Source organism: Bos mutus, chromosome 6 (assembly GCF_027580195.1).
Source record: "Bos mutus isolate GX-2022 chromosome 6, NWIPB_WYAK_1.1, whole genome shotgun sequence".
In the NCBI taxonomy this organism is placed as follows: Eukaryota; Metazoa; Chordata; class Mammalia; order Artiodactyla; family Bovidae; genus Bos; species Bos mutus.
In genome coordinates, this window is record NC_091622.1 from 95,690,296 (window position 1) to 95,706,605 (window position 16,310).

The following is a 16,310-nucleotide window of genomic DNA, read 5'->3' on the forward strand; positions in this document are numbered from 1 at the left end:
GTTTTGCATAATATAAAAATATCATAGAACATGCTATAACTCAGGAATGTCAAATGCCAGGCGAGGGCAAGGGGGCTCCGAGTTAGCTCAGTACTTACAAAAAGCGCTTAGATTTTTTATTCTTCACAATGATTAGTCCTCAAGTCCTGAATGTTTCCTGAGGCTTAATTAAACATTTTTTCTAACATCGAGCGACTGATAGACTGGGAGATGTGAGGATAAAGCGAGAAGGAACAGAGAGAGACTATAAACCAAGCTGAAGGTAATTTGAGAGGTTGACAGGGGACTCAGTGGGGTGCAGGGGGAGAAGAGCCCATGCCGTTTGGCTTCTAGAGAGAAGGAAGAAAAGGCAGGGCAGGAAGTGACAGGGGCTGGGTGCTGAAGTTGAAAAGCACTGCCCATCCCCTCCCCCACCGCTGCCCAACCCCAAGGGGAACCATTCACTTTGCAGGCTGCACACAGTGCAGAGAATACACCTTTCCCCACCAGGCAGACTCGCACTGGCAACTTGGTTCAGCAGATGACCTTGAGCAAGCTGTTGAATGCCTCTGACCTTTCATTTCACCTTTGGTCTAAGGTTAAAGTTAGCACCTACCTCCAGTCTCCATGAGATAATGAACATTAAACTACAGACCTCTAGCAGTTAGCCAAACACTTGGTCTTCTCACCCCATTCCTGAGTAGCCAGCTCTGACCTGGATGTCTAAATGCAGGTTATTGCTATTAAACATAACCTTCTGATTTCAAGCACTCTGACAACTTTTAGCAGACACAGAATCCAGATCCCTTCACCCACAGCTTCATGGCCATGATATCACCTCATAACTGGACCTTTCTCTCTTTCCTTCCCTTGTATTTACTGAGAGCTTCATTTTTTTTTTTGCTTGTCTGAAGACATAAGTTAAGACAATAGTCACAAGCATATGCATGAATGTTGTTAACTGTCCAACTAATAATTAAGAGTCTGTATATACACTCTTAAAAACCCGCAATAATCTATGTAAAATGTAAATAAAGACCCTCTCAAAACAGCAACATCTAAGTCACTACCTCCTGGAAGAAAAAAAGGTTTGTTTCCCTTCCACATTCAGCAAAAATTTCCTCCACTGCAAACTGATAACAGGGCATCATTTTCTCCAAGCACAGTTTTTAGGAAGAAATAACAATAGCAGGGAGCTGTTTGCAACCATACCAAAAAAAATTAAAAATGTATCTATTTGGTGGCTCAGAGGGTAGGTAAAGCATCTGCCTGCAATGAGAGAGACCCAGGTTCGATCCCTGGGTCAGGAAGATCACCTGGAGAAGGAAATGGCAACCCACTCCAGTATTCTTGCCTAGAGAATCCCATGGACGGAGGAGCCTGGTGGGCTACAGTCTATGGGGTCACAAAGAGTCAGACACGACTGAGCAACTTCACTTTATTTCTTTCTAACTATATATCTAATTTTTTATAAGGCCAACCAACTAAAATATAAAGAACCCTCTCTAATTTTCATTTTGGTATATTTGTTACAATGGACTTTTTTTTTTTTTTGGAGTATACTTGACTTGAATACCAGACCACCTGCCCTGCCTCTTGGAAACCTATATGCAGGTCAGGAAGCAACAGTTAGAACTGGACATGAAACAACAGAATGGTTCCAAATAGGAAAAGGAGTACGTCAAGGCTGTATATTGTCACCCTGCTTATTTAACTTATATGCAGAGTACATCATGAGAAACGCAGGGCTGGAATCAAGATTGCCAGGAGAAATATCAATAACGTCAGATATGCAGATGACACCACCCTTATGGCAGAAAGTGAAGAAGAACTAAAGAGCCTCTTGATGAAAGTGAAAGAGGAGAGTAAAAATGTTGGCTTAAAGCTCAACATTCAGAAAACGAAGATTGTGACATCTGGTCCCATCACTTCATGGGAAATAGATGGGGAAACAGTGGAAATAACGTCAGACTTTATTTTGGGGGGCTCCAAAATCACTGCAGATGGTGACTGAAGCCATGAAATTAAAAGATGCTTACTCCTTGGAAGGAAAGTTATGACCAACCTAGACAGCATATTAAAAAGCGGAGACATTACTTTGCCCACAAAGGTCTGTCTAGTCAAGGCTATGGTTTTTCCAGTAGTCATGTATGGATGTGAGAGTTGGACTATAAAGCAAGCTGAGCACCAAAGAATTAATGCTTTTGAACTGTGGTGTTGGAAAAGACTCTTGAGAGTCCCTTGGACTGCAAGGAGATCCAACCAGTTCATCCTAAAGGAGATGAGTCTTGGGTGTTCATTGGAAGGACTGATGTTCAAGCTGAAACTCCAATACTTTGGCCACCTGATGCAAAGAGCTGACTTATTTGAAAAGACCCTGATGCTGGGAAAGATTGAGGGCAGGAGGAGAAGGGGAGGACAGAGGATGAGATGGTTGGATGGCATCACCGACTCAATGGACATGAGTTTGGGTAAACTCTGGGAGTTGGTGATGGACAGGAGGCCTGGCATGCTGCAGTTCATGGGGTCGCAAAGAATGAGACATGACTGAGTGACTGAACTGAACTGAAGTGATACAGCAAAAGTGATTCAGCATGTGTGTATATATATACATATATAATATATAAATATGTATATAAAATGTTCTTTTTCAGATTCTTTTCCAGTTGAGGTTATTACGAGATATTGAAGATAGTTCTGTGACACACAATCTTTGCTCTCAACAGACTTTTTTTTTTAATATTTATTTATTTGGCTGCATCAGGTCTTAGCTGTAGCATATGGGACCTAGTTCCCTGACCAGGGATCAAACCTGGGCCTCCTGCATTGGGAGCACAGAGTCTTAGCCACTAGATCACCAAGAAAGTTCCTCGAATAGATAGCACATTTCTTGGTTTTGAATCCCACTTCCAATAGTAAAAGCTGTGTAACCTCAGGCAGTTATTTAATTTTGTATGCCTCAGTTTCCTCATATATAAAATGGTATATAATAATCATATCTATTATGATTGTCATAATACTAATATACATCTCATATGTTTGCTTTGAGGATTAAATAATTCCATGTTTGTGAAGCACTCAGAGTGGTGTCTGGCATATCATTAGTGATGTATGCTGCTGCTGCTGCTGCTGCTGCTGCTAAGTCGCTTCAGTCGTGTCCGACTGTGCGACCCCATAGACAGCAGCCCACTAGGCTCCTCTGTCCCTTCATTCCATGGAAATACTTTTGCTCAGTAGAAGAGCCGCATTTTTAGAAGGCAGATTGAAATGTTCAGCACTGCTTTAGAAACGAAGAACAAATGATAACAAACATACTCTTCCTTGCTGTTTTTCCATATCTTGTTTAAAAGGGTGACTCACGAGCATGTCCCACTTTTACCTATTCTGCTCCTGGGGTGGGAGTGACAAATGAGACTAATTGTCCTTCCGAACACTAGAGTCAACATGTGAAGTCAAACAGCAAGTCTTTGTTTTATCTTTCCTTTCCAAAGAACAATAGTTTCAAATGATAGTCTAAGTGTTCTTAGTGAAAGGCAGTCATACCAGCAACTTGCCAGATGTCTCTGATTAATCTGCCCGTGTTCCACCAGACATTCTGCATGAGCTTGTAATTTTGTTCTGCCAGTGCTGAAGTTTGCTAAACAACATCTACAGAGACAGAAAATTTAATTGCAGTAAAAGGTCTGACCTCTGGAGACACGGTTGTCTTGGTGTTCGAGGCAGGTCAAACATGGACAGAAATGTGATCTGAGCTCTCTCTTGCCCACCTTTGCCCTTGATATTCAGTTCGCAGCCTTGAGAAGCACTGTGCTCATTTTGGAACCCATTCGTGCCCCTCCAGATATATCACAGTCTGTATCACCAGATCAAAACCATTCTCTGTGTCCTTTTCACACAGGCCTGAACTCTGAGGATCCAGCACCTGGTGAATATTAATGAAACGGATAAGCGCCACTCAACTCTGCTTAGAAGAAGCCAGGAAGCACCATTTTTCTTCCTACCAGTGAATAGGGTGTATCAAAATAGAGCAGACTGGTGCCCAAACTAACTTGACTGGAGGCCTTTAATCTTTGTGGGTTGCTTTAAGAACACTTGTGTAAGCAGACAGGGTCGGGGACCCCCAGGAGAAGCGAACCAGCTATCACTTTGTTGACATAAGAGAAGCCATTTTAAGCCTTAAACCATTTTGTGATCTAAGCCTGGTCCCAATCCTTGCTCTCCATCAGGCCAGAATATAACTTAACCATATCAGAGACAATAAATCAGTTGTAAAGATTCCCAGGTTCTATTTCAAAACTAAAGATCAGACTGAAACACATTCTTGAACTATTTTGCAGGATCCAAAACTCCCTTGAGTCTCAACCACCAGACTAACTGGAACCTAAGGAATGATGATGTGGACCTTTGCTGACCTTTGTTGATTTTAATCATGTATAGCCAGGACTCTCTCAGTCTTTGCTCCAACTCTGTGCTGAATTTGCCTCTGCTCCAGGCCCTCCATGAATAGGCATACACTGCTCAAGACTGTCAGAGAAGGCAATGGCAACCCACTCCAGTACTCTTGCCTGGAAAATCCCATGGGAAGAGGAGCCTGGTAGGCTGCAGTCCATGGGGTCGCGCAGAGTTGGATACGACTGAAGTGACTTAGCAGCAGCAGCAGCAGCTGAAGTCTGTTCATAAATAAGCACACACTCTTGGCTTAAAACTTGCCCAGTTTTGCTGTTAGGGACCTACTGCTTTGAGAAATATCCCCAGTGTTCTCTTTACCTCTGCAAGGAATAAATCCTTCCTTCTCTCACTCTTTGGCTTGGTAGTGTCTTTGAGCTTGACATCCACCAAGAGGAAAATCCAGTTTTCAATTAACACCAGGCTTTTGGAGAGAAAAAAACTGATTTCAAAGTCAAGAATCTTGGGTTCTAATCTCAGCTCTGACACTTACCATGGCCTATTCTGCAACTCCTCTGCACCTGTTTCCTCACTTCTCCAGTAGGAGAGAAGCATGAAACAACCTCTAAGGTTCTTCCAGCTCTAAATCTTCTATAGTTATCATAATAAATTTAAATCAGACTTCAGAGTATTTGATATACTGTAATGCTCTGACTCATCATGATTTATGATAGTTCAGTAAGGCTGAGGACCTATAAAATGGGCTACGTGCCCACACGGCTGTGTGCTTCTGATGATCTCAAATGGTCAGTGGGCACACAGCCACATCCCTATGAAAGACTGTGATCAATTGCAGATTTATGCAGTTGAAGATGACATTGTATCCACCCCAATTCAACCAGCTCATTCTCATTTTCTATGACTCTGTCATGATACTGAACACAGGTCTTATCTTGTCTATAAAGTTCTCCCAAACATCACTAGGTCATTATTCCAATCTCAGGAGATAGCGGTTACAGTTGAAACCACATCAGCCAGAACTGCAGTATCCAATACAGTGGTCATTAGACCCATGTGGCTATCTAATCTTAAAATAAGTTGAAACTAAAAATTCAGTTCCTCAGGGCACTCGCCACATGTCTAGGGCTCAACAGCCACATACATTGGCTACTGTATCAGGCAACACAGGTTATAGGATGTTTCCATCATTGCAGGAAATTCTCTGGGACAGCACTGGGTTATTCTAGAACCTGATCTTAAAAAGTAGCCCTTTGAATTTTGCAAAAGACAAATTTCAAGAGTTCTCCAATGCCACTAGAGCATATAAGTTCCTCCAAATACAGCAGGGAGGTGTAACTATACCATGTAAGCTACCCCTTCAGGTCCTACAAGTACACAGAGATGGCATGATCTGCACAGAGATGGCATGAGTGGGCTGCCTGGCAATCGCTTAGGTTCACTTGCCATTTATTTGAGCCCAGGGGCCTCAGCAAACTCACAGACTGCAGTGACATGGGTTTGAGAGTCTCTCATGAATTCCTGAATCCGAACCTTCAAGTTCCACATGTGTCATTTCCCTCAGATGTTGTTCTCTGGTTTCTCTCAGTACTACCTGTCTCCCTCATGCTGTTGATTGCAGGAGAGCTCGGAGTCTCCCCTCACTTTCTTGCTCACTGTTAAGTACTCATCAGAGACCACCTTTTTGACAAAAAGACAAAATAGACACCGAGCGGCTTTCAGATTGAGGGTGTAGAGGGGGACCTGATCCAAAATGTAGTTAGCACATATTAGCAGAGGCAAGATTAGTCATGAACTCAGCCAGAAAACTTTATAAAGTTCAACAAATAAATCATGAGAACCTAAAAATACCGGGTTGGCCAAAAAGTTAGTTTGGGTTTTTCTGAACCATCTTACAGAAAAACTCTAATGAACTTTTGGGCCAACCCAATAAATGAAGGCACCATTTTGACTGATATCTGAAAATTCTCTAATGTCTAATAGGAGTTGCTTGGAAAAGTAGCCAAAACAATGGATACTGTCCATAATCACTGTATCAGTGAATGGCAATCCTATCTTTTCTAACTTCTAGAAAGTTATTTCTTACAAAATTTATGAATTAAAATATCCAAACTTTACTTAAAGCCTTTCTCTCAAGCTGGGACTACTGGAAAATGGAAAGTGAATTGTAATACTGAGAACTTTCAAAAAACTGGAATACTTTAAATCTCTGAATTGGTGATGTTAGCTATCTGTGTTTAACCCATTATTCCAGACTTAAAGCAAAAGACTTTTTGGAAGGGAAAATTGAGGCATAAATGTCTGCAAGGGGAAATAAAACAAAGACCAGTCAATGAAAAAGAGTAGCTCCCATATTTCAACTAATTTTTCCATTTAGAACCAAAAGGCTCTATGAAAGCATAAAGGGATTATGAAGACATAAAGGATTTAATCTGGTCTCTTTAGGACTTAATCATTACAGAATCAATTATCGTGTTTCTTCATCATGTCCCTAATGCAAACTTGTACTCCTGGGCTTGCCTTTAAGATGTTTGAGGGGAATCATTGCTCATCCGTACTCAAGGGCTGTAAGGTCTTTCCTCTTTTGTGTCCCATTCACTACAGAGGTGATTTGGCCCAACAGTGAACTGTGCCTAGCTGCTGATTTCCTTTATCTTGTTATAATACTGCTGCTAAGTCGCTTCAGTTGTGTCTGACTCTGTGTGACCCCATAGACAGCAGCCCACCAGGCTCCCCCATCCCTGGGATTCCCAAGGCAAGAACACTGGAGTGGGTTGCCATTTCCTTTTCCAATGCATGAAAGTGAAGTCACTCAGTCTTGTCCGACTCTTAGCGACCCCATGGACTGCAACCTACCAGGCTCCTTTGTCCATGGGATTTTCCAGGCAAAAGTGCTGGAGTGGGGTGAGCTTATAAAAATCAAGAGGAATGCATTTATCTTGAGTGGTTTTGTTACCTAACACCAGAAATACTTCTGGTGTATATACTCAAATGGACATAAATAGTGGTATAAATACTCAAATGGACATAAATCTTTGGAACAAAGTAATTGAAAATAATCTTATTTCATGAGGTGAAATCTAATGGGATATGTAGGAAAATGGTAAAAGAAGATGAATTGCTATTACATTCTCTCACACTTCTAGATATACAATCACATTGCTATCTGAAAGAATTTTTGTGGGTAAATAATATATTGTGCTTATATATAGTATACATGCATGATATATTGTGCTTATGTAAGGTATACATACATTATGTATGTATACCTTACATAAGCATGATGTATCATTTACCAACAAAAATTATTACCTGCAAAAATTATGTATACTATACATAAGCACAATATATTAATTACCCAGAGAAATTTTTTCGGATAGCAATGGGCTTGTATATACAGTAAAGTTTGCCAGGAGAAATATCAACAACCTCAGATATGTAGATGATACCACCCTAATGACAGAAAGTGAGGAGGAATTAAAGAGATTCTTGAAAGAGGATAGTGAAAAGCTGGCCTAAAACTCAACATTCAAAAAACTAAGATCTTGGCATCCAGTCCCATCACTTCATGGCAAATAGAAGGGGAAATGTGGAAGCAGGGACAGATTTTCTTGGGCTCCAAAATCACTGCAGACACTGTCTGCAGCCATGAAATTAAAAGATGCTTGCTCCTTAAAAGGAAAGCTATGACAAACCTAGACAGCATATTAAAAAGCAGAGACATCACTTTGCCGACAAAGGTTCATATAGTCAAAGCTATGGTTTTTCCAGTTGTCAGGTGAAGATGTGAGAGTTGGACCTTAAAGGTTGAGTGCTGAAGACTTTTCAAATTGCGGTGCTGGAGAAGACTCTTGGCAGTCTCCTGGACAGCAAGAAGATCAAACCAATCAATCCTAAAGGAAATCAACTTTGAATATTCATTAGAAGGACTGATGCTGAAGCTGAAGCCCCAATACTTTATCCACCTGATGCAAAGAGCCGATTCATTAGAAAAGACCCTGATGCTGGGAAAGACTGAGGGCAGGAGAAGTGGACAACAGAGGATGCAGTGGACATGAGTTCAAGCCAACTCCAGGAGACTGTGAAGGACAGGAAGCCCAGTGTGCTATAGTCCATGGGGTACAAAGAGTTGGACACAACTTAGTGATTCAACAACAACAAACACTATACAGTAACACAATGTATGTGTGCATGCTCAGTCTCAGTCATGTCGGGCTCTCTGCAACCCTGTGGACTGCAGCCCACCAGGCTCCTCTATACATGGGATTTCAGAGGCAAGAATACTGGAGTAGGTTTCCATTTCCTCCTCCAGGGGATCTTCCCGGCCCAGGGATTGAACCCGAGTCTCTTGTGTCTCCTGCATTGGCAGGCAGATTCTTTACCACAAAGCCACATGGGAAGCCCCAGTATAATGCATAATATATGATAATTATTATGTACATATATACCTTATACATCAAAAGAGAATACTATGATGTTCAATTGAAAAACAAGTGTAAGTTTGTAAGCAGCATATATAATTTCTGAATTCATATCATTAAAAATAAATAACTATTATGTTTGCAATGGGAATAGATAAGACTTTTCTAAACCAACAAATAAATAAACTCTTGGCTTAAAAAAAAAAAAAAAACTCTTCTAAACTCCAATATTAAACAGATTCTTTCAGCCCCACAGTATTATGATTAATACTCCAGCATGACTTGTTTCCTTAACAAATATTTATCGATCATTCACTATGTGCCAAGCACGGTCAACAAACTGATGAATTAAACCTCCCTTTATAATCCTGTTGTCAAAATTAATCACTTATTTGTTTAAGTCAGATGTTTTATCTTGATTTACATAACTTATATGTGAATAAATTAAAAGCTGTTCTCATTTCACAAATCTTGCATTTTGAAAGAGGGATCCAGGCTCAGACAAGACAATCAAGGCAAAATATCTAATTTCAACTAAGAAATTTTACTCACTTAAGAACAGTGCAGAAAGGAGACCCTAATTCATAATGTTTCTAGTCAATCTTTCCTGGTTAGGAAATTCAATCTTTAGCCAGAAAAAGATACACACACACACACATACAGGCATGCACACAGGAGAGGGCTATGGTAAATAATTACATTTCTTTTAAAGATACTTAATTTTAAAATTACTTCTAGCTTGTAATTGTTGCCCACGCCTGAAATGCTCCACCTGGTCTATGTTCCTTTTTCTCCTTTGGGTCTCAGTTCAAGGTCACCTCCTCTGCCTGGCCTCTGTGACAATCCTAATTCTGTTGCCTCCTTGCCCTTCTCACCCCCAATCCCAGATACCACCCACTATGCTGTCTGTTTCATCATATAATTTGTCTCAATTAACAATTACACAGTGTTTACTTGTTTCTATGTATACCATCCCCGCAAGAGAGAGGCTCTGTGTCTATTTATTCACTAATATATACTTAGCATCTAACACAGAGGCTGGCAGAGGGCAGTGCTCAAGTGAAACTGTGGGATGAATGAATGAATTCATCCCCTTTAGAGGTACCAGCTTATCCCTTTTTCATGACTCTTACAGACTAAAGTGCTAAGAAGTGGCTTTTGCTATACATATTCTTAATACTGTGTGATTTGTGTATACTGTTAAGTCCACTTCTACAGGAAGAGAGAAGGGTAGTCTTCCTAAAACTACCTTTTCACTCCCCTAGGGTTTTCAAGATCACAGAAATGACTTTTGTAAGCTCAGCTCCTCGGTTATACAAATCACGAATCAAAGTCGAGGTACAGCACAAGTTCTGCTTTCAAGAGAAGTCCCAATTCAAGGGAGACCCTGTTGCAAAGCAAACCACTTCCTCAGCCCCTCTATCCAAAATCTGAAAAGGTTCATACACTCTTGTCCACTGAGGAGACTCAGTAAATAGCACTCTAACGTTTCATCATGTGAATGCCATCGGAGCCAAAAAGCTGGGGGAACGTCTTACCTGGAGTCCTTTCTGACTCTTGCTTTCTCAAAGGAAAATTCAGGGGGTTTGTTGAGGTCATAGGTTCGGGTGGTCGGCTCGGCGGACACTCCAGCCTTCGCTCCCCTCCTGCTGTGGAGGGAGACCAATCCCGAGGTCTTCCGCTGAACCTCAAGAGGCACTTTGTCCGGGGACGCCTGGGGCAGGCTTCCTCCCTGCAGGTGCACCACATCCTGAAGCTTGTTCAGCTGGATGCACTTGTTCTGGAGCTCCTCCGTGAGCTCCGCGATGGCCACAGTCTGTTTGGACAGCTGCTCCCGCAGCTCCTTCAGGTGGTATTCCCGCTCCTGGATCTCAGCATCCTTCCTTCTCAGCTCTCTTTCCAGCTCTGTCACCCTGCTCCGGAGGGCGCTGGCGGTGAGGTTCCCGGGGTGCCCATCTGGATTCTTGGAGTGTTTGGGTTTCACCGAACCATTTCCCATTTTGCTCAAGGACCTGAGAGAGGGCACAGAATCGGAGGTTACCTAGTGGAGTTTCGGGCTTCCCAGGTGGCGCTAGTGGTAAAGAACCCGCCTGCCAATGCAGGAAATATAAGAGATGAGGGTTCCATCCCTGGGTCGGAAAGATCTCCTGGAGGACAGCATGGCAACCCACTCCAGAATTCTTGCCTGGAGACAGAGGAGCCTGGCAGGCTATGGTCATAGGGTCACAAAGAGTCAGATACCACTGAAGCAACTTAGCATACACTGCATGGCTGGGAGTTTCACTTTCCAGCGGCCCCCACTGCTCCTCTTGTTCTACTCTGTTTCATAAATGGAAACACAGGACTCATGGCTCTTCGGTAAGCAATAAATTCCCCACCCTTCCAGAAGGAAAGCCATGGATTGACTTCATTGGTTCCTCCCTGAGGAGGGGCTGGTGCTTGGGTTCCTTCTCTCCCACCCCATTGCTGGCAAAAGCATAACACCTAAGCATTTTGCACAAACGGCCTGCCTTACCTGCTGTTCTCTTTGGTTGCTCTCTCTGGACAGCTGTCAAAAGCATCACAACAGAACCGCCATTCGGATGTCAGCATGGCCAAGACAGAATGCCAAGGAGCAACTACTGCAGCAGAGGCTTGTTAATGTCACAATGTTCACAGCTCCCTGAGCAGCTCCACTGAGAAAGCTGCCCCTGATTTAGAAAACAACACATCTGCATTCCTCGAGGTGGGAGGAGGCAGAGCTGGGGTTGCCTCATTAGCACTTTTCTCCAGCCGTAGGTGCCTATTAAGTTTGGCTTTTCTTTATTATATATATATATATATATTTTATTTTTTTATTTTAATTGGAGGCTAATTACTTTACAATGTTGTCATGGTTTTTGCCATACATTCACATGAATCAGCCATGGGTGTACATGTGTTCCCCATCCTGACCCTCCCTCCCACCTCCCTCCCCATCCCATCCCTCAGGGTCATCCCAGTGCACCAGCCCTGAGCACCCTGTCTCATGCATCAAGTTTGGCTTTTCTGGCAATGCTCGCCATTACAAACATGTGGATGGCAGTTTGTGTATGAGTGCCTGCATGCTGTCACTTCAGTCGGGTCTGACTCTTTACAGCCCCATGGACTTAGTCCTCTGTCCATAGGATTCTCCACGCAAGAATATTGGAGTGGGTTGCCATGCCCTCCTCCAGGGGATCTTCCTTACCCAGGGATCAAACCTGTGTCTCTTACATCTCCTGGATTAGCTTTTTAGTGCTAAAGCCACCCGGGAAGCTGCTGGACGGCAGTTACCAGAAGGTAAAAACAAGGATGGGGATTCTTTGATATTCTTTACTTTATATCCCCAAACCAAGATTGTCCCCAAAAAATGACAACCTATGGTCCAATACTCTATTATTTTCCTGAAAAGAATATCCTCAGTGTAGGCCTCAAAGCAGTTAGTTACTCCTCCAGTAAGTCTCAGGAGGTAAAATGCAGATTGAGGAATGGGAGGCAAGATTTTAGTTGATTCAAAAACATTTCTTTTTGGTTCAATAGATATGTATTTGTTTTAACATCCATTACAAATTATAAATAATTGGCACCAGAAAAATTTGAGGTTTAGTTAGGTATTTAGCTTTTCTGAGTCAATTCAATGAAAACAGAAAAGAAATCATCTGTGGTTAATAAACACATATGAGCAAAATCAAAAAAGAGAACTCAAAAGGCTGAAGACTGGAAAACACTGCTTTGATTAAGTATCATAAGGTTTAAGTCTTTTTAGGCTAGCTATTGAAATGCCGTACTTTTGTGTGTGTGATTTTTGACAGCCATTACTCAAGAAACTTGTAAACTAAGTTTGAATGACGCTCATTATCTAATATATGAAGAAAATGATGGAACTTTGAAGTTATAAATCCCACATATTCTTTCCTCACTCTCTCCAAGTTTCAAGCTCAGAGAGAAATGAAATGCTTAAACAGATTTCACTGGCTCTACCAGAATCACTGTGACCTCTAAAACAAAGACAACAAAGACGCAAACAGCCTCTAAGTTTCAAACAGATGCATCCCAGTAGCTAATGCAGATTACCTAAGATAGATGGTAGAAACAGAAAATAAATATACTTATAAAAGCCATCTTGCAATACCCAGACATTCTTCATAGAACTCAGGTTCAAAGTAGGCATTAATAAACATCAGCCTCCTGAGACTTGCCTTAATATGTTGCAGAGATGTGGCAGGTTTAACCTTTAAGCTTCTGTTGACTTGGCAGCATTTACTGTTCTTATATATTAGGAATATATAAAAAGGTTAAGACTAGAATTCAAAGATGTGGCCCTGGACACCAAGGTAACCTGAATAAGCAATTAAGAAAACGTTAGATTGGGACTTGAGAATAAACTTGAATGAGATTCTGAATGACAAGCGTAAAAAGGGTGCCCCCAAAGGGACCTTAAATTAATGTGTGCACAAGTTTTTAACATGCAGCAGTGAAATATTTTCTAGACGTGCTTTTCTGACTCATGGACAAGCATTTCTAATCCAAGGCAGGACAAAGGGAGAAGAATGGGTGGGGGGAAAGAAATTGTCTTATAAAGAACAAAAGTAAGCACAAAAACTTTTAAACCTAATATTAAACTAAACTAACAACTCATTCTTTATTTATAGAAACAATTGCTTCCTAAGATCTAACTAAGTGTCATGTACTATACCAGGGGCACAGTTCCAAGAATTTGAAGTAAAATTTGACACAGAGAAGAGTTCTAGCATTCTAAATATGAAAAGGCTTAGGATCATTTTTGCTTTAGGTATGGCAGTCAAAACATTCTGCACCAATTCAATAATTTTGCAAACTCGAACTACAATTAGGTACAGGTGGTTAAATCCTCCCCAAACACCAGCTATTCTCTGGGTTTTGTTTGCTTGTTTTTAAACTTTTTATTTTGTGTTGGGGTGTAGTGGATTAACAAACAATGTTGTAATCGTTTCAGGTGGACAGCAAAGGGACTCAGCCATACATATATTAATACACGTATCCATCCTCCCGAAACTCCCCTCTCATCCAGACTGCCACATAACACTGAGCAGAGTTCCATATGCTATACATTAGGTCCTTGTTGGTTATCCATTTTAAATATCCAGCTACTCTGGCTTTAAAGACATCAGTTTGCAAACTGAATAAATCTTTGGAGCAGTTTAGAATTCCAAAGAGGGATGAAATGAAGTGAAATAACTAACCCATCTTCCAGGTCACTAATTTAAGATATGTAAGGAAGCTACCAAAGGACTCAATAAATACAAGTCTGATTTCTTAGTTCACCTATTTCAATTTTGGTGTCTCTCAATCCAAAGCTTCGAGTGTCTGGCTTCATAAAACCTAATTAGACTCATTTTGTTTCCTGTCTGTATCAGTCATTAAGAGAGAAAAGCCATTTCTCAAATATGTATTACTAGTCACAATTGAACCACAGGGTGTTGTTCTATCTAGCAACTATAGGTTCTTAGATCATTCTTATAATCAGAGAACAGCGGTTAAAGTAAGAAGAAATGACCTTGGAGATAAAGATCAGGAATTTTTTCCTCCAAGCTTTATTGAAATACAATTGACATACAGCACTGTATAAATGTAAGGTTTACAGCATAATGATTTGACTTATACATATCAGAAAATGATTACCACAAGAATTTTAATGAACATCCATCATCTCACACAGACACAAAATTAAAGAAATAGAAAAAATTTTCCTTGTGATGAGAACTCTTGGCATTTCTTCTCTTAACGGCTTTGCATATATAACGTATATAATACTGCAGTGTTAATTATATTTATCATATTGTGTATGACACCCCTGATACTTAATTATCTTACAACTGGATGTCTGTACCTTTTGATTGCCTGCATCCTACCCACTCCCCACCTCTGGTAACCACAAATCTGATCTCTTTTTCTATGAGTTTGTTTGTTTGTTTTCAAAGTATAAGAAATAAGCATGGAGACAAAGATCAGGATTTAACATAAGCAATGGAATCAAGCCAGCCAGGGTAAGAAAACAACGTGCCTTTTCCCAGCTGTGTAACCTTCTATAAATTACTTCAATTTCTCAATTTTCTAATCTAGAAAGTGGATATATTCATCTTATAGATTTATTATGAAGATTATGCTTGTAAGGTATTCTGCGCATTATTATCTGGCATGTGGTGGTTTAGTCGCTAAGTCATGTCAGATTCTTACAACCCCATGAACTGCAGCCCACCAGGCTCCTCTGTTCATGGGATTCTCAAGGCAAGAATACTGGAGTGGGTTGCCATTTCCTTCTCCAGGGGATCTTCCTCACCCAGGAATCGAACCCGGATCTCCAGTATTGCAGGCTGATTCTTTACCGACTGAGCTATGAGGGAAGCCCTATCTGGTGTGTAGTAGGCACCAAGTAGCTTTTATAAGATGTGACTAGCAAGGCACTTGGTGACTTGGTATGAGGAAATGTCCAGAGGGCATCATTACTGAATGGGAAAGAACTCTAGTAGACTGAATGTCTTCCAGACAAGGGGGTTTTAAAGATGAAAATTATTCGGATGAGAGAGAGGGGTGTGCTTACTCTGTCTGGATTAAGGAAAAAAGTCATTCTGGAACAAACATCCTGGGATACCTTCCCAGTGAAGAGAAGCCCCATGAAAAGATGGAGAATAGAAAGCTTCATGAATGTTCCAGCCCAGGTTCTAAGATGGCAAGGACTCCTCCTCTGCAATTCCTTCATGTAGCCTCTATCTATTTACACAGGTTTAAACCAAAAGAGCCCATCTAAATATCTTTGAAGGCAACAATAACAACAAAAAAACGTAGTTCACTTTGAAGGAGATATTCTTCTGCAGCCAGGGACAGGAATGAGGAATATAATGAGTAGTGGCATTTAGGAAAAGAGAGGAAAACTATATAAAGTTATAAATTATTATTACATTAATTTAATCGTGATGTAGGAAATGCCATGCAGCAGAGGTAATTAGAAGAGACACAGGAAAAGGAAAACCAACTGTGGAGGCTCCTGCAGGCAGATTAACACCTCACAGCCAGTGTGGTAGGAATTAGCCTTTGTTGTCTGTCTTCCCTCCAGCTCTAAAGTAGTTTGAAACCAAAATCTCGGCTCTGATCGAGATAGTATCTATGTTTCTCTCTACCCATCTGGATTCTGATATATATATCTGTAAATACAGGAGATAGTGTAGTGCTCACTAATGTTATTGAGTCAGAGTCCCAGTGTAAACACTTTCAATTAGTATTCATATGCCCTTGGCCATGATATTGGGCATGAGTGTGAATGACGGAAGAGACAGACAGACACATAGACAGATGGACAGATAAAATAATGCTGCATATCATTTAGTCGTTAGAGGGTTAAATGAGATAAATCATGATAAGAATTTAGCACAGTGCTTGATATATAGTGAGTGCTTGATAAGCATTAAATATTACTATTATTACTGTTAAAATTATTCACCCAATAAAATAACTCATTTTAGTGGAAAA

The 16,310-nt window shown here is 40.9% G+C and overlaps 1 protein-coding gene across 1 annotated transcript in view; it reads right to left on the reverse strand.

Annotated features, from left to right (window-relative positions):
* The window catches only part of PRKG2 (protein kinase cGMP-dependent 2), a 127,788-nt gene that overhangs the window by 105,765 nt on the left and 5,713 nt on the right, over positions 1–16,310 (reverse strand). The window contains exon 2 of the mRNA XM_070372983.1: positions 10,343–10,816. Coding sequence (XP_070229084.1) covers positions 10,343–10,803 — 461 coding nt within the window. The 5' untranslated portion in view covers positions 10,804–10,816. The remainder of the gene's footprint in view (positions 1–10,342; positions 10,817–16,310) is intronic.